The sequence below is a fragment of the Pleurodeles waltl genome, chromosome 6 (genome assembly GCF_031143425.1).
Source record: "Pleurodeles waltl isolate 20211129_DDA chromosome 6, aPleWal1.hap1.20221129, whole genome shotgun sequence".
In the NCBI taxonomy this organism is placed as follows: domain Eukaryota; kingdom Metazoa; phylum Chordata; class Amphibia; order Caudata; family Salamandridae; genus Pleurodeles; species Pleurodeles waltl.
This window is the reverse complement of record NC_090445.1, coordinates 459878463-459903414: the sequence shown is the minus strand read 5'-3', so window position 1 is coordinate 459903414 and position 24952 is coordinate 459878463. Positions and strand designations below refer to the sequence as shown.

The following is a 24952-nucleotide window of genomic DNA, read 5'->3' as shown; positions in this document are numbered from 1 at the left end:
GTAGTTTCTTTTTGTCACAGGCAAATACCTTCTACATATGCTCTAAGGTGGGTTAACTGACTAGGTGTTCCCTAAGACTTCAAGTTTTCATCCTTTCTGTTACTTGAATAAATTTATAGTGGACAAACACTGATTTTATAGTGGGAATAATGTTGTCTATTCAATATATTTAGCACTTCACAAAATATATTCAACTATTATTTCTGTTCTTACCATTTCTGTGAGCATATTACAATATTAACTTTTTGTTCCATGCAATGTATACTCAAAACAACTATTTTTACATTGTACAGTTCATGCAATGTTTGCTCAAGACAATAGTTTGCATATCATACAGTGGCCACACTTCATTCAAATGCTTGCTCTCACCTTCAGTCACACCAAAATAAAACAAATTCTATTCTAGGGCAATAATTACTTCATGGTAAATGCAACTAGCAACCCTTGGCCTCTATCCTCCACTCCCCAGAGGAGATTTACTTCAGACATGCATTTTAGAAACCACAGAAAGACTGCTGGACATTAGGTCCAGGATGGGAACTTTGAGTGCTCAGCTCTTATCCAGAGGTTTATAGACACTAGCCTTTCAGCTGTCCCTCAGTGTCAAATGGGGCACATATCTCCACCTTCCGATTTCAATGTTCCCCAACAGGCCATTTCCAACCCATTGTTGGGAATCACAGGTTAACTAGTTATATAGGCACCTTGCTGATCTTGCAACACATGTTCACAATTCTCCACTAACAATAATTTAAAAAAACGAACATATGGCTGTATTGATCATGCAACACATGTACATAATTCTATGGCAGTACTGGAGGCTTCAGATTATGCTATTTCTTTCTTTACTGAAAAAACACAGCAGCCAATCAAAACTTTTCCAACATCAAAACTACATTTCCCAGAAACAATAGTAGTCCATACAATGACCAAACCCATGTCAGCCCTATTGTATATGTCTTTGCACACACAGTCCTTCCTCTTTTTTTGCTGCTTGCATCCCGAGTTAGGTGTACACTTATCACATTTTACTAAGCACTGTTTATATTAATTGTTCTGTAATGTTATCACTAGGCAGCGTGGAGCAGGAGCGGAGCTGGCTGATGCGCTCATTAAAGGACTTCGTCCTCTTTTTTTCTGGCATGAAGCAAAGCTGGTTGTTGGCATTCCATGAACCGGACCGTGCTCCGTTGACTGCAGGCACTTCAGTGCCTTGTTTGATTACTGAGTGCCTGACAGGGCGAATAAAAGTTACAGGGCTTAGGTTCTTGATTGTTCTCTCCTCCCCCAACGCTGTGGGCACAGAGAGATGACAGGACATAGGCCCTCATTCTGACCTTGGCGGGCGGCGGAGGCCGCCCGCCAAAGTCCCGCCGTCAGGTTACCGTTCCGCGGTCGAAAGACCGCGGCGGTAATTCTGACTTTCCCGCTGGGCTGGCGGGCGGTCGCCTTCAGACCGCCCGCCAGCCCAGCGGGAAAGAGGCTTCCACGATGAAGCCGGCTCGGAATCGAGCCGGCGGAGTGGAAGCTGTGCGACGGGTGCAGTTGCACCCGTCGCGTATTTCACTGTCTGCGCAGCAGACAGTGAAATACATGTAGGGGCCCTCTTACGGGGGCCCCTGCAATGCCCATGCCAGTGGCATGGGCACTGCAGGGGCCCCCAGGGGCCCCGCGACCCCCCCTACCGCCATCCGGATCCCGGCGGTCGGACCGCCGGGATCTGGATGGCGGTAGGGGGGGTCGGAATCCCCGCGGCGGTGCAGCAAGCTGCGCCGCCGTGGAGGATTCAATGGGGCGGCGGTACACTGGCGGGAGCCCGCCAGTGGTGCCGGTCCGACCGCGGCTTTACCGCCGCGGTCGGAATCCCCATTGGAGCACCGCCGGCCTGTCGGCGGTGCTCCCTCGGTCCTCCGCCCTGGCGGTCTTTGACCGCCAGGGTCAGAATGAGGGCCATAGTCCGTCCCTTGTTTTTGTTATTGTGCACATACTCAGACTGCTTCCGTCACTCTCCTGGTGTCGGATTGGCCCGCGAGTAGCGCAAAGGGTGCACCTTAGTTATTTCTCCTTCCAGCAACCCCTCAGAACACCCGATGGGGTACAAAAACATTAAGGCTTACCCTAGGGGATTAGAAGGTGTTCCTTCCACTTTCTATGTTCTTTGGCTGACCGAGGATTTGTCTCTAAGACTAATACATATATGTATATATATCTCAGGTCAAGATTTCATACACCTTCTGGGCTAATCCACCACTTGAACTCCTTCTTATCCCCCGGCTGATCAAGCTATGGTGTACGACGCCGAAGAAGACGATTTCTATCAGGACTTTCCTGAAGGGACCTTGGAGCACCAAATGGAGGAAAGATTAGTGGAGGCCCTGTGAAGCCACTTCCAAGACTCCATTAATCAGGCTCTTAAGCCATTCACTCAACCCCTTATAAGATTTGGGCAACATGAACTGTTGGGGAGACCCCCTCTAAGAACATAGCCAGAGATGGACAGCCACCGGAATTGGACATAGTCCGGGGAGCCTCTTTGGGTCCTACTTCTTCTGCCGAAATCCTAGCTTCGGTGCTCAAGAACCCCGAATATGGGTCCTATTCAACACTAGATTTCTTTGGGTCTTACTCTCTGCCATCATCTCGTGCAACGGAGACCTGTCAATCCTCCTCTTCTCATTCTTCAGATTCCGATCAAGAGCACAAAAACCTGAAACCTGAGACTACACGTAAGAAGACTCACCACATGACGGAAGAGTCTCAGATACTAAAAAATCTGTGCTTCAACCCTGATAACATAATTCACCCCGTTCTATAGAATGGATCCCTTGCATAGAAGTAGATCATTACGTCCAAGATAGATTGCGTAAGGGTTTTGACAAAGACATACGCAGTACTCTGCATTCTGAGTGTCCTCTGTATTTTCTCTTGTGTAAGGTGACTGATACCCCAGAATTAGATCCTAGTATGGCCACATTATAAAAGAAATTTGCAAAGGACCCAAAGAATGGCCTTGACAGAGCTAGGAAGGGATGCCTAGAACAAGCTCCTGGACATTGCAGGGCCACTTACCAAGATCCTCAAATGGGTGGCGCAATCAAAGGAGTCCAAGTCACCCTTTGACCCTGAGACGGTCTTGGAATGGGCATAAAGGGCCATTTGTATATTGGGTGACGCCAATTGTGCTATGTCCACAGAAAGGCGAAAGTCATTCCTGATGGGCATTAATCCAAAGTTGGAAGAACTGGACTCTGTGGAAGCTGGTTCAATGGCAAATGGTCTTCTTTTCGGTGACAAGTTTGTAAAGGACTTGGGGAAATACATCACCACTTTCTAAGCCCTGGATAAAGCGCTGACATCTATGAAGAAAATGTTTGTATATGTTTTTAAACAGGGCCGGACGCCATAGAAGTTGAGCACCAGGCCGTAGTTCATTTCAGGCCTCTATCCCAGGTCGGCTATCAATCCTCCTCAGGCTTCTACCCAACATTGGCTTGGGGACATTGTGGATGCATCTTTAGGGGTGGCAACCGAAGCGGATTCAACGTGGCAGATGCCGCTCCAACAGGTGAGAGTCATTCTCTTTTCAGAAGTGATTCTAGGAGGGAGGACACAATGGCAACTTGCAGCATGGGAAAGTTTCTCCCAAGATCCATGGGTACTCCAGACGGTTCGAGGCTACATGCTGGAGTTTTACTCCACCTCAAAACAGGTAGTTCCTCCTCGTCCTATATATTTTTCCGAAACGGAGAGCTGTTTTACAGAAAACAAGATTGCATCTCTACTCCGCAAAGAGGTGATTGTCCAGACAGATTCCCCATCCAGTGGGACTCGTGAGTACGATTTTATTGGTACAGAAGAATGGCAGAGGCTCCAGTCTGGTTCTCAACCTAAAATAATTCAAATCTTGGATAGTGTATTGTCACTTCAAGATGGAAGGTATCCATCTTTTATGAGACCTCTTGCAAGAGGGTGATTGGTTAGTCCGTTTAGACCTAAAAGACACTTATTTTACAGTTCTCATCTATGTCCCACACCTACGGTTTCTACAGTTTCACTGGCAAGACCAATGGTTTGAGGTTACTGTCTTCGCATTGGGCCTTTCATCAGCCTCTTGGTGTTTTACCAAGCTTTTGCTGACAGTGGTGCAGATCTTCAGAGAAAAGGGTGTATGCCTAATCATTTATTGAGAAGGTGTGCTAATGATGGCAAAACCATGGCTGTTAAGTTGCTTCTGTCTTGGACTATCCAGACCCTGCATGATTTGGGATTTCTGATCAATTCCGACAAATCTAGCTTGACCCCGTCCCAATTCACAGAATTCTTAGGTTTTTAGGTGGATTAATTATTGGCTCAGTTGAAACTACCCCTCTCCAAGCAGAAGTCTATCAAAAAAGAGTAAGAGCCCTTGCCTCTCCGACTATATAATTGAGGGCTCTGGCTGGCCTAATCGATTTTTTTGCATCTTCAATTCAGGAGATTTTTCCTGGTCCCTTGCATTATCAGGCTCTTCAGCATCTGAAGATCTAGCACTTTTGCAGGGGCCTAGCTTATTCAGAACAGATTCTGTTGTCAAGCAGGTACAAACCTAGGGGAGCATCCCTTGGTTTGTAAGCTTCTTAGGGGCATAAGAATGGTGAATCTCCTGCAGCCCAAGTATTCAGCTTTATGGTATGTTGGTGTTGTTTTCTGTTTCTTACAGGGATAGCGTTCTAATGAGGATTTGTTGAGTAAGCAGTTAGCTGCAAAGCTTACCCTTCTTTTATGCCCAATATCCTGCAGGCGTGTTTCAGATGTCTGAGCGCTGGATTTATGAAGTAGACTATTTACTGCTTCGGGAGCCTTTTTTACTATTTCTAGACTCACCAAAACAGCGTCACGTTGTATTTCCGACCCAGCTTTTTGTCATAATGCAAATCTGTGTGGTACAATGTTTGAAAGCTTGCAAGGTTTTGACTAGAGAGTTTTGTAGAGATGCCGAAGGTCAGTTATCAATTTCATTGCAGAACCACATAGACGAGTGTGGATATTAGGGGAAGCTGTGATTGACATTACTAAGTTTGGGGCGCATTCTGTTCAAGGGGCCATCGCATTGAAATCTTTTTGCATAGGTTCTCGCCTAGAAGACATCATGGCTGCAGCAAATTGGTCGTCAAAATCTACCTTTAAGATATTCTTATCATAAGGCTACTGTTGATGGAGCCTCAGAAGTGGTCAATTAGCTTTAAACTAGCATAATCCGAAGCCTCCAGTCCTGACATAGAATAAAACATGTTCTAGCTGTTGCGTCAAGAATTTTGAATTCTATTAAGGACATGGATGTGGGGATCATCCCACCCATATGAATCATATAGAGAAGCATAGAATGTTATGAGTACATGCCTATGCCCACCCGTTTGCTTTTATTATTATTATTATCAAGTACGGTGTTATTAGCATGTCTCTTTGTTACTAGGATTCAGCAATAAATAAAGAGATAGGAGTTCACGTCTGAAGCTAGAAGTTCTGGGCAAGGCTTCAATCTGAATTGCAAATCTGGAGGTCTTTCAGGTATACGCTGTGGTTCCAGTATGGTTGGAGTTGTTAAGTTTCCAATGGTTTGCAAAAAAAGAGGAAGGACTGTGTTTGCAAGAACATATATACAGAGGGCTGAAATTACAGAACAAAGCATGACGCGCCTTCTATAACATCTGATCCCTATTTTAGGCTAATTTAGAGTAGAAAAAGAACATCAATTGAACTCCCAAGGATGTGAAAGCATATAGGGGGTCATTCTGACCCTGGCGGTCAGTGATAAAGCGGCGGCCAACCCGCCAACAGGCCGGCGGTCAAAAAAATGCAATTCTGACCCTGGCGGGAACCGCCAACACAGCCCGCCGCATTAACACTCCGACCGCCACGGCGGAACAAACAAACAGCGCGGCGGTCACCGCCAACAGCCAGGCGGCAGACAATGTACCGCCCACCCTATCACGACCCACCAATCCGCCACCTTTTCCGGGGCGGGAGCACCGCCGATAAAAACACGGCGTAAACAGACATTTCCAATGGAAAACGCTCACCTCGAGACACTCCACGCGGAATCCGGACAGCATGGAACCCGAATTGAACATCATACCTGCTCTCGTCTACCTGCTCATCTACCACGAGTACGAACTCCGGCGCAGACGTCAACGGTGAGTACTGCACCTACGACACACAGGAGGGGGGAGGAAGAAAGGTTACGGGCATATACATATGCGACCCTCCCACCCCCCAAATTGTACACACCAATGCAGAGCAGGAAGTCACAGTGACACCACACAAACACCCTTTAAAAATACAATGACACAACCAAATTTGGAATAAATTTTCATGTTCAAAAAAAGCACCTGGAAATAATTGAGCAACCGTGAAAAATATTTACAAAAACCAAAAATATATACACATCAGTGTATCACTGAAGTAACAAGTCCTGCACATCCTACGAATCTAACATGTCCGTGGGCCAAAGTTCTGCGAAACAAGGGCAAAGCCACACACGAGACCTGAGTCCTTTGGAGAGAACACTGCAGGGGCATCCGATGTCAAAACTACAGGCACCTCAGGGGGAAGGGAAGGGGGGGCCACCACAGCCACATGAGTCCACGACGCCAGATCCACGAGGAGCCACCATGCCCACTGTACCATCCTGGGGAGTGCAAAGCCACAGTCTCTCAAGTCTCTGCAGTGGGTGGGTTGCCCACTGGACCATCCTGGGGAGTGCAAAGCCACAGTCTCTCAAGTCTCTGCAGTGGGTGGGTTGCCCACTGGACCATCCTGGGGAGTGCAAAGCCACAGTCTCTCAAGTCTCTGCAGTGGGTGGGTTGCCCACTGGACCATCCTGGGGAGTGCAAAGCCACAGTCTCTCAATGTCTCTACAGTGGGTGGGTTGCCCACTGTACCATCCTGGGGAGTGCAAAGCCACAGTCTCTCAGGTGGATTACAGAGTCCACTGGTCAAGGAGGAGGCATGGTGGGCACAGTGAACCATAAACAGTGCTTGAGACGGCGGGGCCCAGCGGAGCGGTGCTTGAGACGGCGGGGCCCAGAGGAGCGGTGCTTGACAGGAAGGGCCCAGCGGAGCGGTGCTTGAGACGGCGGGGCCCAGCGGAGCGATGCTTGACAGGAAGGGCCCAGCGGAGCGGTGCTTGAGACGGCGGGGCCCAGCGGAGCGGTGCTTGACAGGAAGGGCCCAGCGGAGCGGTGCTTGAGACAGCAGGGCCCAGCGGAGCGGTGCTTGAGACGGCGGGGCCCAGCGGAGTGGTGCTTGACAGGAAGGGCCCAGCGGAGCGGTGCTTGAGACGGCAGGGCCCAGCGGAGCGGTGCTTGACAGGAAGGGCCCAGCGGAGCGGTGCTTGAGACGGCGGGGCCCAGCGGAGCGGTGCTTGACAGGAAGGGCCCAGCGGAGCGGTGCTTGAGACGGCGGGGCCCAGCGGAGCGGTGCTTGACAGGAAGGGCCCAGCGGAGCGGTGCTTGAGACAGCGGGGCCCAGCGGAGCGGTGCTTGACAGGAAGGGCCCAGCGGAGCGGTGCTTGACAGGAAGGGCCCAGCGGAGCGGTGCTTGAGACGGCGGGGCCCTGTTCAGCGGTACCTGTCTTCACGGCGGGGCCCTCTTCAGCGGTACCTGTCTTCACGGCGGGGCCCTCTTCAGCGGTACCTGTCTTCACGGCGGGGCCCTCTTCAGCAGTACCTGTCTTCCCGGCGGGGCCCTCTTCAGCGGTGCTCTTCTGCACGGCGGGCCCTGTTCAGCGGTGCTCTTCTGCACGGCGGGGCCCTCTTCAGCGGTACCTGTCTTCACGGCGGGGCCCTGTTCAGCGGTGCTCTTCTGCACGGCGGGGCCCTCTTCAGCGGTACCTGTCTTCACGGCGGGGCCCTCTTCAGCGGTACCTGTCTTCACGGCGGGGCCCTCTTCAGCGGTGCTCTTCTGCACGGCGGGGCCCTGTTCAGCGGTACCTGTCTTCACGGCGGGGCCCTCTTCAGCGGTACCTGTCTTCACGGCGGGGCCCTCTTCAGCGGTGCTCTTGCAGTATGTCAAGGGAGTCATACCTGGCCTGGACACCCTGCTCAGTCGCCCTCCGACCGTGCTGTGTCAGGCCCCTTCGGGGAGTGAGTCCTGGGCCCTTTGGTTTCGTCCCTTGCAGCCGGGATGGGGCTTGTGGGGCCCTCCTGCTCCGCGCTCCTGGTGGTTGTCCTCTCCGCCCTGCTGTCCTTCCGCTCCTTAGATGGGGCTCTCGGGCCCTTGCCTCCCCTGGCTGCTGTGGCCGGTGAAGTGGCCGGAGTCACCTCCTTGGGGGCAGCCGTCTCTGTCCGCTCACGGCGGCCCTTCAATTTCCGGGTCCTCTTGCCTGGGGGGGGGCTGGCTGTCCCCTTGCTGCTCACCGAAGTGTTACTGCCGCCAAAGGGTGGACTCCACATGCCATGCACCACTTTCACTGTAGTAGTTGGGCTGGTGGTGGCTGAGGTGCCCTTGAGACTTTTCCCAGTTGGAGGGGGTGGGTCGGGGGAGGGAAAGAGGTCAAAACTGGAGAGGTAATTTTTCTTGGGACCAAGGTAAGGGGTAGGAGTAGTGGTGAGAGAAGTGGAGGAAGAGGATGTCTCACAGGTGCATTGTTCTTTTGCCTGTGGAAGGATGGAGCATAGGCAGTTCATGGTTGGACAGGGTGGCAATGTGGGACAGTGGGAAGACTTGAGGGGGTATGTCCTGCTGGCGGGGGTCTTGACATCCTACTCTGTCTTTTTTTTTGGTCTCAGGCTCCTCTTACGGGGTGGTTGTTCTTCAGCAGGAGGTGGGGTTCTGGGGGGCTGTCGAGGTGTTGGGACCTCCTGTCCACTAGCGCCGGCGGAGGTGGTAGGCTGTTCCTGGTCCGGCCTAGTGACAGGGGCCCTGTGTGGTGCACCATGGTCCCGCAACGCGTCCTCTATCCTGTGGAGGGCCAGGAGGATGGTCCCCATTGCGGTCCCGATGATTCTCAGCTCCTCCCTGAACCCCATGTAGCGTTCTTCCTGCTGTGCCTGGATCTCAGTGAACCTGGCCAGTACCGTCGCCATCGTTTCTTGGGAGTGGTGGTATGCCCCCATGATGGTGGTGAGGGCCTCTTGGAGAGTGGGTTCCCTGGGCCTCTCCTCCCCCCCCTGTCGCACAGCAGCCCTCCGAGCTGCCCGGTTTCCCCCGGCCTCTGTCCCCTGGCCGGTGTGCCCGCTACCACTGCCCCCAGGTCCCTGTTGTTGTTGGGGTGTTGGGTTAGCCTGGGTGCCCTGTAGTGGTGGACACACCGCTGATTGAGCTGTCCTAGAGACAGAGGCATGGGCCCGCTGGGTGGGAGCTGTGCTGGTGTTGGCAGAGGGGGTCGGGTCTGGTGTGGCCTGTGGCTGCCTGAGGGGAACCGACTGCCCAGAGGTCCCCGATGGTCCGGGCTGGTCATCAGGTTCACTGTCGACAGAGCTGCTATCCTCAGTGTGGGCCTGTTCCGGGGGTGGGATGGACACTTCTGGACCCTCCTGGCTGGTGTGTTGTCGTTCGGGTCCTGCATGGGGTAAGAGAGTTTGGTTATTGTTTCTGTGTGTGCAATAGCATGCGTGTTATGGGTGCCCTTGTCCCCCAGTGCAGGCATTCCCTTGAGGGAGGTGTTGTGAGGGTAGTTAGGGGGGGGTGGGGTTAGTGCAGTGGTCATGCTTAGGTGATGGGTGCCCATGATTTGTGTTGGCATGCAGGAGTTGGTGTTGGGATGGGTGGGTTGTGCTGGTGAGACATTGTCAGGGAGGATGTGTGCTGGGGGGTTGGGGGTGAGGGTGGGGGTGTGGGTTGGCATGCTGGTGGGGTGGGGGGGATATAGTAGTTGAGATTGGACTTACCAGAGTCCATTCCTCCGGCTACTCCTGCGAGGCCCTGAGGATGCAGGATGTTCAAGACGTCTTGCTCCCACGATGTGAATTCGGGAGGGGTGGGTGGGGGTCCACCGCCAGTCTTCTGGACCGCGATGTTGTGCCTGGAGACCATCGATCGGACCTTCCCCCGTAGGTCGTTCCATCTTTTGCGTATGTCCTCCCTATTCCTGGGATGCTGTCCCACCGCGTTGACCCTGTCCACGATCCGCTGCCATAGCTCCGCCTTCCTAGCTATACTGGTGTGCTGCACCTGCGAGCCGAAGAGCTGGGGTTCCACTCTTAGGATTTCCTCCACCATGACCCGGAGTTCTTGGTCCGAAAAGCGTGGGTGCCTTTGGGGTGCCATGGGGTGGTGTGGGTGTGGTGTGGGGTGGTGTATGTGATGATAAGTATGTTGGTGAGTGGTGCTTTGTGCTACTATGTGGTGTGTGTGATGGTGTAGTGTGCCTCAGTGTGTCTTGCTTTGGATTGTCTGCTGTGTCTCTCTCTCCTTCTCTCAGTAATTCTGGTCGCAGGGGTTTGTGGGTGATGTGGGTGTGTGTTTTATAGTTGGTTGATTGTGTGGGAGTGGTGTGTGTATGTGTATCAGGTGTGTGTATTTCAAATTGTCCAATGTGGCTGTGTTTTGGTGATGTGTGTGTATTCTGACCGCGGCGGTGTGTACCGCCAATGGAATACCGCGTTTGAATGACCGCCGTGTGGAATCGTGGGTCGTAATGGCATGGGCGTATTTCTGTTGGCGTGACGGTGGAGGTTTGGTCATCTCCAGTTTATCGCTGCCCGCTGATGTGGCGGCCTGCAGTGGAGGACGGAATTTTGGAGGTTTGGCCGTTGTGGGTCAGAATGACCGTGGCGGTTAACCGCGGCCGCGGCGGTGTTATGGCGGTCTTCTGACCGGCGGTAAGGGCCTTTTACCGCCGAGGTCAGAATGACCCCCATAGTCTTATAACAGAACGTCCCTTAAAGAAAGTTTTGAGAAGCGCAGTACAGTCTCACACAGCTTAGTTTCAAAACAGAATTAAAATAGCTCCCAGAGTGACTCTGAGATGCTTCAGCAAACAGCCTAAGTCAGAAAGTATAAAAGTCAGAGTGAACTCTCAGGAAGAGTCTAGTCTTTTCCCCTATGTCATCTGCGTCTAAAGGCACTAAGCTAAAAGCTCAAAAAGGTGGGGCTTGCTTTCCTAAACACTCATTTATACACTTCAATAATATAACAAGTTGCAAGACCAGGGTAGATAACTTCTTGTTTCAGCCAATGAGATGTCGATGTCTTCATGGGAACAGGACAGCTGATTTGGCAAGTCTTAAAAAAGAACATTTTAAACACAAGATACATTTACTGTTTTCTGAAATCTTTTGTTATTCTCCAATTTATTTTCACCATAGGCATTATAAAACAAAAACAAGTCAAAGTAAGTACAATATATTCCGGGATGAAGTCACTCCCATTCTCATACGCCTTCAGTAACAGTGTCTATTCACTTTTCTATTCACAACTTTTTAAGATTAATCTTATATTGCAGTTATTTCGTATAGGTTAAATGGGTAATAAGTCTAGCTTCAAGCACTCTCTCCATTTATTCGGTTTTTAAAATAAGGCATTTGTGTCATGAAAGGATAGAGGGAGAGAAAGAAATGACAAATGTGTTTTTCAGCAGTTTAAACTAAATACACGTCTCTGTGTAAGCTTTAGATGCAAAACCACGTTTAAATGTGATGTCTAATTGAGGCCTTTAAAAATCTCTTTTAATAATATGATGTTTTAAATTAGTGAAAACACTTTCACAGCACTATATAGCTGGGAACCCTCAGGCTGTGTCAAAAGCTGCTGTTATGGTTGAGAAACTTTTCATGATCAAGGCCCTCTTATTTTTAATTGACAGTCTTCCACCATTCAGCCACTCTGGAATTGTCTTTGCCCACCTATACATGGGTAATTCTCTTTAATCCTTAAAAATTAGTTCCCAACCCATATGACTCTGAAATTCGCATCCATTGACCAAGTGTTATTCTGACATTCCTAGCCAATGGTGTACATGTTCTCCTAGTTCTACCAACCCCGACAAAAATAGTGCTGCGCAATATTATTAGCACAATCACTTGCAGCCTCGTATGCAATTTGAGGACTGTCGCCACTCAACTGCTTCATTTCCGTTCACCTTTCAGGATGCTGTTGTCACAGTTGACAGATTTCCCTTTCTTGATCTTCCTACAATATTATATTTCAGAGCAACCGTTTTTGTCAAGAGAGTTAAGTGATTATTGGATGGAGCTGCCATCCAGTGGTGTAGCAAGGATGCCACAGTCCTTAGTGCGAGCAAAGCAATTACCTCCCCATTCTCTGGTTTGGCAGGAAAAAAACACAGCTAATTGAGGTGAAGTGGCCACTCACGCCTCTGGGGAATGTTGCAAATGCTCCTTCTGAACTATCGAGAATCACCATTCTTTACCTTCTCTGAAGTCAAGTGAAGCAGCGGAGCACACGTTTAGGCCCTATATTAGTCCCTTTGCCTTTTGTTTGATAATATTAATGATGTATTCCACAAAGCTTACCTCCTAGCACTCACCTAAATGTCTTCTGTTGTGAAGTCTTGTTTCAGATAGCTCCAGCTATCAGTCACACACAGCATTGTATAGGATACTATTTAGAGTTAGCCTTGCACATGATTAGATGGTTTGCTTGTTTCCTGCTTTTTATGAATACTTTTTCACTATTATGTATCTGATCACCACCACTCCCCAACCCAGAGCATAGCTTGTTTACCTTTGCCTTTGATTGGCTAGAATGTGACCTTCAACTGCTGAAGTCATGGTACTACTTTTTTTAAAAAATGCCATTACTTGTTTAGCATTTCCGGGAATGTCTTGGTCTTCAAAGAATACTCTTTATTTTGATGCCTTCCTGTCTCAGCCATCTGACTCCTACTTCCTTCCCTCCCAGTGCTACTTAGTGTAGCACAAGGTGCTGGATGATGGCCTTGGTGGAGTCCTAGATCTTCTCCTTGCCCTGTCTCTCCCATCTTAGTTGTCCTCTGGGACATGCCAAGTGATGGAAGAAGGCCCTGGTGATGTCCTGGATGTTGTTACACTACACTGTCTTGTGTTCAATCAATCAATCAATCACTTGTAAAGTGCACTACTCACTTGTTAGGGTCTCAAAGTGCTGGGGGAAGGGTTTCTACTGCTCGGATAACCAGGTCTTGAGGCGTTTCCTGAAGGTCAGGAGGTCCTGGATCTGTCATAGGTGGACGGGGAGGGAGTTCCAGGTCTTGGCGGTGAGGTGGGAAAAGGATCTGCCGCCGGCTGTAGTTCGATGGATGCAGGGAACGGTGGCGAGGGCAAGGTTGGAGGAGCGGAGTTGGCAGATGGGAGTGTGGAAGCTGAGTTGCTCGTTGAGCTAGGCAGGGCCTGTGTTGTGGAGAGCTTTGTGGGCGTGGATGAGGAGTTTGAAGGTGATCCTCTTGTTGACAGGAAGCCAGTGTAGGTCTCTGAGGTGGGCTGAGATGTGGCATTGACGTGGGAGGTTGAGGATGAGCCGTGCGGAGGCGTTCTGTATACACTGCAGTTTCTTCTGGAGCTTGGACGTTTTTCCTGCATAGAGTGCATTGTCGTAGTCCAGTCTGCTGCTGGCGAGGGTGTGGGTGACAGTCGTTCAGGTTTCGATGGGGATCCATCTGAAGGTCTTGTGAAGCATGCGGAAGGTGTTGAAGCAAGAAGATGAGACGACGTTGACTTGCTGGGTCATGGTGAGCGATGAGTCTAGGATGAAACCTAGGTTATGTGCGTGGGTGGTGGGAGTTGGTGCGGTTCCTAGGTGGCTGCCCACCAGGAGTCATCACATGCAGAGTGGTTGGAGCCGAGGATGAGGATCTCAGTCTTGTTCGAGTTAAGTTTGAGGTGGCTCTTCTCCATCCAGGTGGCCATGTAGATTTTTAAAAGAGTTGGGCTGAGAGAGGATCCTTGGGGAACGCCGCAGATGGTCTTGGTGGCTTCAGACAGGAAAGGAGGGAGGCGGACTCTCTGAGTTCTACCGTATGTGATCCAGTCCAGGGCCTTGTGGCGGATCCCAGCGTCGTAGAGGCATGTGCAGAGGGTGTGGTGACAGACAGTGTTGAAGCTGCCCAGAGGTCTAGGAGGATGAGGGCGGCGGTTTCACCTTTGTCGAGCATGGTCCTGATGTCGTCGGTTGCGGCGATGAGCGCAGTCTCAGTGCTGTGGTTCTTACGGAATCCGGATTGGGAGATATCTAGCGTGTTGTTGTCCTCCAGAAAGTGGGTCAATTGCCCGTTGATGATCTTCTCAATGACCTTTGCCCGGAAGGGAAGGAGGGAGATAGACCGGTAGTTCTTGTGGTCTCTGGTGTCTGCTTTGGTTTTTCTTTAGCAGGGCGTGTTTCCAACTCTCTGGGAAGGTGGCCATCTTGAAGAAGCTGTTGATGATCATACGGAGTTGGGTGGTGAAGATGTGGCTTGCTTTGTTGAAGACATGGTGGGGGCAGGGGTCGGAGGGTGATCCAGAGTGGATGGTGCTCATGGTATTGATGGTGTCCTCGTCGTTGGTGTGGGTCCAGGTGAGCGAGAGGTTGGTGTGGCTGGGTGCGTTGGGGTTAGTGGTGGCCGCGGTGGTCGTGGGGGTTGAGGAGTTGAAGCTGCAGTGGATGTCTTTGATCTTGTCATGTAAAAGGGTGGCAAGGGAGTTGCAGAGGTCTTGCAAAGGAGGGGGGTCAATGGAGCATGACTTGGGGTTGGTGAGTTCTTTGACGATTCTGAAGAGCTCGTTGCTGTTGTGCGCGTTGTTGTTGATGCGATCTTTGTAGAAGGATGTTTTGGTGGTCCGGATAAGCTGGTGGTGCTTGCTGGTGGCTGTCTTAAGGGCGGCGAGGTTGCTCTCTGTTTGTACGTGGCGCCGCTTCTTCTCGATTTTCCGGCCCTCCCACTTGGAGGCCTGAATGTCGGCGGTGAACCAGATTGCCTTAGTGCTGGTGCGGTTGTTGAAGGGTTTCCTGAGCAGAGCGAGGGTGTTAGCGCAGTCATCTATCCACTGTTTGAGGTTGAGGGTGGCTGTGTTGGGGTAGATGGTGCTAGGTGGAGGGGGACGGTCGAGGGTGGAGATCAGCTGGTCTTTCCGAGATCTTGTTCCAGCTGCAGTGGGGGATCTGTTGTGGGTGGTGATGAGCGGTGGGTTTCTGGAAGGTGAAGTGGACAAAGCGATGATCGGTACAGTGGAGTTCGGTGGTATGGCTGAAGGTGACGTGGCTGCTGGCGGAGAAGACGGGGTTGAGTGTGTGGCTGTCTGAGTGGGTGGGAGTCGTGACAAGTTGTTTGAGATTGAGGTTGGCAAGGTTGTCGATCAGAGCGGTGGAGTTGCTGTTGTTGGTGTTCTCTATGTGAAAATTCAAGTCGCAGAGGAGAATGTAGTCCGTAGAGGCGAGGGCCTGGGTGCTGATTGTGTCGGCGATGGCGTCGCTGAACTGTGGTCGGGGGCCTGGGGGACTGTAGACAAGGGTTCCTCTGAGAGTGGTATTGGCATTGACGTGAATCTGGAAGTGTAAGTGTTGGGGGGCATTAATGGTGTCATTGGTGTTGGTTGAGATCCTGAATGGTGTTCTTGTGGACTATGGCGATTCCTCCTCCCAGTTTGTTGGTGCGGTATCTGCGGGTAATCTTATAGCCTTCAGGGATGGCTAAGGAGATGTCAGGTTCTAAGGAGGGGTTCATCCAGGTTTTGTGAGGAAGGCGACGTCTGGGGAGGCTGAGGTGAGTAGGTCCCAGAGTTTGACAGCGTGCTTGTGGACGGAGCTGGTGTTGAGGAGGATGCAGCTGAGATGGTTGTGTGTGGTACTGTTGTGGTGCTTGGCGGCGTGCAGGCAGGTGAAGCTGCAGATCCGACAGGAGAAGGGTCCATGGGTGTGCGTCAGGGTGACTTGGATGCAGGCAGTGGAATGGCCTGGGTTGAGGGCCTGGAGTTCGTTGGCCCTGTAGCAGCGTCTGGCGGTGTGGGGGGGGCGTGGGCCAGGGGGACTGGTGCTGGGTGCCATCCAGGCGCGGACGGGCGCAGACGGGCTTGCCTCTGGCGCGCCTCTGGCACGGCCTACATTAGGAAGGGGAGGTAGGAGGGAGGGCACGAGGGGGGCGGGCCACAGGGACGCAGCGGCGGGACAGAACGGCTCAGAAGAGCCAAGAACAGGCAGAAAGCGAGCGCAAAGGCAGCAAAGCAGGAAAAAGGGCTAAAAGCACAGAAATGGCACAATGCAAAAAAGATACAAAGCAGATACAAAACACACTCACAGAACTTACGGAAACCCACTAGACACCAGGGATGAGGCGTTGGCGGTGCCTATGGGTGGCCTCAAACTTGCGGCAGCAGCGAGGGCGGGGTGGAGGGCATGGGCACAGTCTGATGGAGCTATGCGGTGTGTTGAGCGAGCTCTGACCCTAAAAGCAGGTCATGGTGAAAGCCATTATTGCCTTTGTCAATGTCTGAGGATTTTAAACTCTGGTGTAATTGGCAAAGCCAATAGCAGAGACAGGCCATGTTAAAAGTAAAAAACACATTGAACACATTGTTTTCAATACTTTCGAGGTGGCTGCTGAGTTGTGTGAAAGTATGTAAAGCAATGTTTTAATTGTTTTCAACATATGCTTAGCATGGCTGGCCTGGCACTGGCAAAACTGATTGTGACACATGCTCAACATTGGCACACTTAGACCAATTAGGTAATGTTTGTTGTCTTTTTCCCAGGGGGCGTTTCTCCTCTACGGCTAAGGGGCTGCAACCCTCTGAAATTCCTGCACATCAACATAAAAAAAAAAATATGATCCATTTGATTAGAGATACAATTGTATCTCTAAACAAATCAATGTATTTAACTCTGAGCTGTCTGTCCCAGGCTGCCTGCCCTGCCTTGCCTTGAAGTAGAAGACAGAAGCCAGGCAATAAATCAACTTCTCTGCACTGTGACACACGACGCAGGGCTGGCTGCTCCGAAGCCCTTAATTTCCATTGTTGTCTACGTTGGTATCCACTATAGGCCAGTGACGCTTTTAGCGTCATGGTTTTGGGTGTTGAAGTCTTTAATCCATGCATGAGGGCAGAATCTGTCATTCACAGGCATCGATCCCACCCTCTCCCATTTATTGCGCAGTAGTAGTGAATGCAAGCACTTCTAGTTTAGTGCCTTGTCCTCGGTAATGGTAAGTGTTCTAATGAAAATCTTGGGTTATTTATATTGTGCGGAAACCCCTTGTCACCTTAACCCCCCCCCACTTAGACCCCCATGCCCTGGCAGCAGATCACTGGTCCCTTCAGAAGTGGAGCTGCTGTGTTTGTTTCTCCGCTAAATTGTTTCTGAAGACGAGCAGGTTTCTGATTTCTCGTTCCCAAAGTTCATCCACAGATCCGAGTCAAGCTCAAAGCAAGAAATACATGCTTATAGGAAAGGCAGTTACCGATGTATGGGTTAAAACTGGCTTTAACTTCATTTCCTTAACATTAATGGCAAAACATGGATTGATGTGCAACCAATGAGTGTTAAAATCCTTAAGGTAATGTGTGTCAGTGATTTTGTTCCTCTCTTTTTTCATGTTTTACTTAGTGTTGCATTCGCCAAGAGAGTTAGCTGTTTCATCATGCTCTGTTTCTGTATTTCTGTTTGTGCATTGTATTACTCTTTCATAGTGCATTCTTTGACTTGTGCCAGGTATTTATGAGGGGCTTTTATCGTGAGCGGTGGGTCTGAGGCTGAAGGCAAAGCAAAGTGCCTGTCAGTTTGTTGGTGCCTCTACAGAGCACACAAAACAATGGTCATGTATCCCACCTACAATTGAAATTCAGTGTAAATGTGTGTGAAGGTTGTGCAAAGAGGTTAAAATATTTAGTAGGCAAAAGCAAAATGAAATAAAGTGCTCAAATGTGTATGAGTACAATGTATGTTTGAGATGGTAAATTGAGGGAGATATGAGGAAGTGCATTCAGGCAACAGTGAAAAGAGGGTGCTGAAGAGAAAAGAGAGGAGATTGAAAATGTGCAGATGGATAAATGGCATGCATATCTTATATAAAGCACACATAACTAAAGGCCATACTCCTTAATATATTAATGCCATGGTGTTAATAATATTTAATTCATAGTCACACAATTTCAGAACTCAAACATTTCCAATGTTAATTATTTATAAGGAATCATTGTTGTTACTCATTTATCTTAAAATGGGACTGACAAGTTTGAGATGTATGCCAGTCGTTGTGTTACATTTTTGGATGCAATAACATCGCAGAGAGAAATCAAAATACAGGTCTGGTGGCACACTAAGGGAATCTCCGAAATTTACTTTACATGTCCCTTTTTAGAAAGCCCCCACTTTTTTCACCCTACCTAAAGACCTGTCTGTACATATTTCAGTATGACTGATTGTGGCCAGCAGCCGTGGGTGCTTCCTGAAGCCTGGTTAGAACATTTTCTTCCAAAGTTGATGTAGCATGCAGTGCAAGACACTGCACAACCGCACACTTTAAAGGGCCAGAAGTTGTCACGCTGTAAAATGTGCACATTAAAATAACTTGAGCTGATTACTGCAGTAAGATAAGGGGCAGTTTTTAATGTATTTATTATTTCAAGCCTTTACATTTGCACTGCTTTATAAACCTAGCTTTCTCACTAAATTTGCTTTCAAATTAACCATTTGTCAATTTTTACAAAATAATCCTCAGGAGGAGGACCCACCCTGGAGCCCGCGTATGTCTATTAGATTTGCTGGCTTTACTCACTGTATAAAAGTCATACCCAACTTTTACTCCATACCCCTCTCAAATGTCACGAGCAACCACTGATTTCTCTTGCCCAGGGCTGGCCTTTGCTTGGATAGCACTGTGGGCAAAACCAAACTTAGCTTCCTTTGTGAGTCTCCTCTGCTCCCACCCCATCTTTTCTATGTAATGTGTATAATAGATGTTGCTACTTCAAAAGAAATTAGTACAGCTGTTGCACTATTCTTTTTCTGCCTGACACTGTTGTGTGCTGAGCATGCCTTAAATGTTTAGCCTTGCTAGCCTCACTGTTGATAACATTATGTTTATCACTGGGTTTAGAGCACACAACTCTTCTCTTGCTATGATGGGGAACTAAAAGCTGTCCTCCAGTGGAGTATACCTGGGGCAATGCTACTGTGTGTGATGGAGAATTAGGGAAGGTCTATTTTCCTCAAACTTCAGTGTCACTTACCTTATCTAAGTTATCCACTTTCACCTGGCTCCTGCTGTGATCTGTCTTTCTGATTACCTCAGAGCAGTGACCGACCTGGGAATACATTTCCCCATAAGTCACCTGAATCACTTATGTACGGACAGACCAAACTCCTTTCCACTGGTGCACGATTCAGAAAAGAGAACCTAGTGGAGATGGAGAATTAAGGGGATGGGCAACAAAGGCAAACTATAGGAAGAGAACAAGAGCCTGGTTACCTTAACAGGAATAATTGTACACAGACAATCAATTAGTGTTTGTCTGAAAGCCTGGTCGAAGGAAGGAGGGTCCAACCAGAAAGGGGTATGCAGACATAAAAGAGAACTCAGAACAAACTAAGGCTAAAAGGCATGACTGTTTTTCTAGTCTGCTGTACATTACATTAAAGGGGTCATTCAGTGCTTAATGTGTAAAAGTGTAAGCGTTAGGGAACTCCACAGGAGGCCCCTACATCAATCATTTTCCCTGTCAGCGCTGCCAATGACAGTACAAGCATAACTATACATTCCTACAAATGAGACAATACTGACTGCTCCAGGACACCCAAAGCTATAAGAATGATACAGTAATAGGTTTCATTAATTTTAAATTTATATTGAATTATTAAACATTGCTTGTCTACTCATCTCAAAGTTCAATATCATAGACAGTGCAACCTTGTAGTAGACTGTCATTAAGCCGTTGTTGAGGAAAAAGTGCTAGTGACGGGCACCAGAAACCACTGACTCAAACTACCCACTGGGGCCATCCAGTGTAGAGGAAAAAGCACCTCTGTTTAACCAATTCTGCACCTTAATAATTACCAGCCCTGGCAAGTACTACGCATGAGGAGTTCGACTAACGCATTTTAGTGTGGTGGTCTGCATCACCGCACTAAAATGCAAAGTCACGCATTTGCGCTTCCTTGACTCCATCGGCGCTCACTCAGGGCAGACAGACACAAGCGAAACGAGACGAGACGCCCAAGCACTTATTTGCAAGCAGGCTGCTCTGGCAGTGAGTGACTGCACTAGTGCACACACCCAGGCCCATATTTATACTCTGTTTGCATCGGATTTGCGTCATTTCTTTTACGCAAATTCAGCGCAAACTTAACTCCATATTTATACTTTGGCGCTAGACCCGTCTAGCGCCAAAGTTATGGAGTTTGAGTCATTTTTTGTACGTGAAAACCTACCATGTGCTAATTACCTGCAAGGTAGGTGTTCTAGTGCAAAAAATGACTCTAAGGCAAGTGTGCCTTCTTTATCCTCCGGCATCAAAATGACACACAGGAGGAGGCAGGCCTTAAAACATGGTGCCCAGCCTGATTTGCGCCGTTTTTTAACTCATGGGTCAGGGCAGGCATTAAGGGACCTGTGGGCTCATTTCCATGGTGGGAGACCATGGAAGCAGTCCACAGGTGCCCTTCCCTGCACCCAGGGACACCCCCTGCCACCCTCGCCCACCCCTGGAGGACACCCATGGATGGGGGGACCCATCCATGGTGAGTGCAGGTAAGTATAAAAAAAAATTAAGTGGTATAGGGGGGCCCAACGTGGGCCCCCTTACATGACAGGAGTCATTTCCATGGGGGTAGTGCATCAAAAAATGGCGCTAGTCAGGTTAGAGCCAATATGTTTAACTCTAACCTGACTTACACCATTCTTTGACGCACAACCCCCAGTCTTCCCTGCGCCTCTGCTGCCCGGTTACCGTCATTTATTTTTACGCTAACCAGGCTGCAGCGCCGGCTAACGTCATTCCATAAATAAGGCGCCCGGCTGGCGCATTGGAATGGCGTTAGCCGGTGGTAAACTTTTTGACGCAAATCTGCGCTAGCACTGATTTGAGTCAAAACGTAGAAATATTGGCCTCACTGCGCAAAAGTATGTTTTCAAAAGGTCAGGCATGTGGGTAATGCCAGCCTGCACTGGCTGCAGCATTCATTACAATCACAGCTGCAACTGGTGATACTCATTCCGGGCCAGCTGCAGTGGCTTTCATGTGATTGCAACAGACACTTTAGTTGTGTGTCCGTTTGCGGAGACAGTCTCTCTGAGCTGAAGCACGATTTTGAGAGCTAATCATTAATTATCAGCTGAGAGGTCCCCGATGGCACCTCTAACTCAGGTCTGAACTGTGTGAATTGTGATTTTCACCACTAATTGACAATATTTAATTTACAGTCTGAGCCTGTAGCTCACTGCTCACCAGGCTAGTGCCACAGTAAGCTGGGCTCAGCTGACAGACAGCATAATATTATTGATTAATTGCTGCTGTCTCTCAGCCTGGTCGGTCGGACCGATGTTGACAGAGGCTGCCTGCATAGGCTCTGTTTCAATGATGCTTGCATTGATTGATTCCCAGGGTCCAGGAAGAGCCTGGCACTATGTCTGGTTGGAGCAGGCCAAAGCAGGATGTTTCAATTTCCTCCCTGCCCAGGACCCCAGGTATTGTTGCTGCCAACCAGCAACAGAATACGTGTCCAACCAGTGTTATTTGTCTTCTATATGAACCTTATTGGTTGGTTTTACTAACAAGAAATTGTCACACATTTGGCAGCTGAATGTCACTCACAAGTGCACTTGAACCATGAAAATGTCACTCATCAGCAGTCTGAAAACTTGACAGCTATGGCAGTCGGGTCGCTTGTGGAGAGCTTGGACATACTCCTGTTAGTGCCCTTTCATTTCTGGTGCATTACATCAGTTTTAAGATCTTCTTAGATTGTCTTGTTGCTCAAATTTGTGTACTTTCTGATATCTATACATTCCCATCGTTTTCATTGCTCGATTTTGCTCACAAAAAAAGTGTCACTCATAGCTGTTAAAATGTCACTCATAAGTACACTGAAAATATGAAAATGTCACACATTGCTATCTGAAAACTTGGCAGCTATGAATTGCCAAACAATAGGTGTTCTAGAGTGGAGTTTTATTTGATGTCAGCTTGTGTTTTGACATTTATGGTGGCATCATTCACTGGGTGGCCCCTTTAACGTTGTGTACATATATAGAAGGAACATACAGAGCAGAAGAGAACCCAAGAGACTATGGGATATCATACCAATTGAAAGAACACAGGCATCCCATGGCTAATGTGCAGACGTATTGTACAGCCCATTTCGAGACATAAAATAAGTAAGCATTAATCGACAGGCACGGTTCACTCATAAGAGGATAAGATTAATCCTTTCAACCGGAAGGAGAGCTCCTGATTCAAGGAGAGCCAATGAGGACTCTTGGTAGAGCAGAGACGGAAGAAGGCAGAGATCAAAGCAGCAGCATTGGGCGATGCATCTGTTGAGTTTTAAGGATCTCAAGGAATGAGTAGGGTCGAACTGGGATATAGGGCATCAGGCAGTGCCCAAAGAGCAGAATTACCAGATACATGTATGGACTGTGTTTTTTAACTGATTGAGGGGCTGTTTTAAGGTCTGATGGGCTGGTTTTTACTGTAGATTTTCCAGGTACTAAAACAAACGTTGCCTGGAGCAAGCTCAAATGCCTGCAGTCTCCCATACCTTTCAAACACCTATACAGCTTGCCCTTTACATGTTGAAAACTGCCCTGATTTGAAAATGTGGGCCGCTTTTTTCAATACTTGCCAATGTGAAATGAGTTTGTATGCAATGGGACCGACCCTTGGGTGATCAGACTGGTAATGCAGGCTCATCACACACAGAGTGAAGGACGACCTGTAAGAAAGTGATGACGTTTTAGTACTGCACACCTTGATAAAACATAATCTACCCAGCTCTTCTAACATAAGGATCTGCGTTTGGATGTCTGTATCGAGTGAATCGACTACCGCTCCTTTCTGGCACACAAAATAGCCAGGAAAAGGATATGTATAACATGCATTCTTCATGATAAACTGTAGAATCGTGAGACAATGACATTATCTTCTGTATCTTGGTTCCCTTTTCTGGCAAAAGTGGGATCACTTAGAAATTGGGTACCTCACAACATTAAGCTAATTACAAAATAAAAACGGCATACTAACACACCACTGCTTCTTTCTTTCCAGTTTCCAAACGTTTGATGGAAAAGGTGAGCCCTGACATCTGCATAGAGGCAGCCGACGATGTTGCACTGTGACCTATGTAAACCAATGTCCAGTATAAAGGCATTGACTCCCAGCCAGACAACAGCATCCCACAATCCTAATCTTCATTTGGCCGTGAGACCTTCGCAATGACCCCCCTGTGAATGAGGAGGGCCAGATGTTTAATTACAAAAATTGACAGTTATATCTTTCATTTGTTCCCCCATAACACTTGGATTGGATTGGATCTGAAATACCTCCAGTGGATATGGAATACAAAGATTACCTCCCGTACTGCCAAAGATACGTTACCACTGTATTGTTATAATCTTTCTAGATTACAAAATATATAAAGATTAACCACAGGTTACCTGGACGAGTTCAAATCATCATTTGTTAATAATGTGTGCTTGTGGCTTTGTCCCAGTATGAATTGAAAACAGGTAGATCAAAGTTCAAGCAAATTTACAGGCATGTCATTTCATCAGCAATTGTCTATTTGCGGTCAGGTTATTATTGTTTTCAAAATGTTTCATGTCTGACCATAAACTCCCACGATGTTCAACCAAAAACGTCTCTTAAAAAATTTGGCAGTAGTTTGGTTCAAAATGTGTCCACCATTGTCACAGAATTTGTTACTGGAAAGTCGTACGTATCTATGATGCAAGGACATACAAAAAGAAGGCAAGAGGTCATGGAACAGAAGCAAATGTATCATATTTAGATATTTTACATTGACAGGCAGATACAATATGAAAGGGAGTTCGCTAAAACAAGTTTAAAACAAAAAAGAAACCGCAGCCCCCAAGGCAGCAGCAAAAAACAGATCGATTTTTTTTTTTTCCAAATCTCAAGGAACTCCCTGATGATGTATCATAGTGAAAGATGAATCAAAAGAAAGTGATCAAAAAAGCAGGAAAGCCATGCCTATTCTCATGTCCAAATTGGAACCCATAATCGACCCCGCTAAAAGTTTCAGACCAGCCCTACTAGGCTTATGAGCAGATTTGGCAGGGCCTAGATAAAAAAAATAACCACGTGAGACATTGAAAGCATGAACACCTGTTTCCAAGTTAAAAAATGCCCCCAAGGGAAAATGAAAATAGTAGCTCTAGCTGGATAGCCATGTTAGCTGCCTCAGAATTAATAAGTAGTTCAGTCTTGCTTTAAAATCCGCATTTGCATTTTTCTTTGGGAGTGCGGCGCCCTGAGTCTCTGGCACGAAAGCACCACCTGCCCCCTCCAATGTAATGGACCTCAGCCCTAGACTGCAGGGCCCTGTGACTAGAATGGGACCGTGAGCCTTTCTTGGTTAGTTCGTGGTATTCCATACAGCTGTGAAAGCAACCCTCAAACCGTTATCCGACCTGGAAAATGTTCCCTAAACCTTAACTTGCATATTAAAACCCGCCTCGCTAATTTGCATATCATTAGATAATTATGTGAAGAAAAGACGTAGTTTCATTACCAAATGTATATGCTAATCGAAATACAGCTCTTCACTATTAAGATACTTTAAAGTTAACACGTCATTATTAGGAGGGAAGCACTGCACTGAAGTTGTGAAGCACTAGCCAAGAAAGTATTATACGGTACTGTGCTTTGATATGACAAAGATGTTTTTTTAAACAGTTAACATGTGTTAACTACTCTAATTAAGTAACTAAGAGGGTTGATACATACAATCAGGACTATCTGAGTCTTCATAAAACTGAGTTCAAGCCAAATCAAATAAACTTATGCAAGACAAAGCTTGAGCCTCAGGTCAAACCTTTTAGATT

At 48.3% G+C, this 24952-nt stretch overlaps 1 protein-coding gene across 4 annotated transcripts in view; it reads left to right on the top strand.

Annotated features, from left to right (window-relative positions):
• Positions 1 to 24246, top strand: part of LOC138299898 (polymeric immunoglobulin receptor-like) — a 258007-nt gene extending 233761 nt beyond the window's left edge. For 3 of the 4 annotated variants that reach the window (XM_069238604.1, XM_069238602.1, XM_069238603.1), the window contains one exon: positions 23154 to 24063. In XM_069238604.1, the coding sequence (XP_069094705.1) occupies positions 23154 to 23224 (71 nt within the window). In that variant the 3' untranslated portion in view covers positions 23225 to 24063. Of the gene's footprint in view, positions 1 to 23153 lie in introns of all 4 variants that reach the window. The other variant, XM_069238601.1, reaches the window with a different exon arrangement.
• The last annotated feature ends 706 nt before the right edge of the window (positions 24247 to 24952 follow it).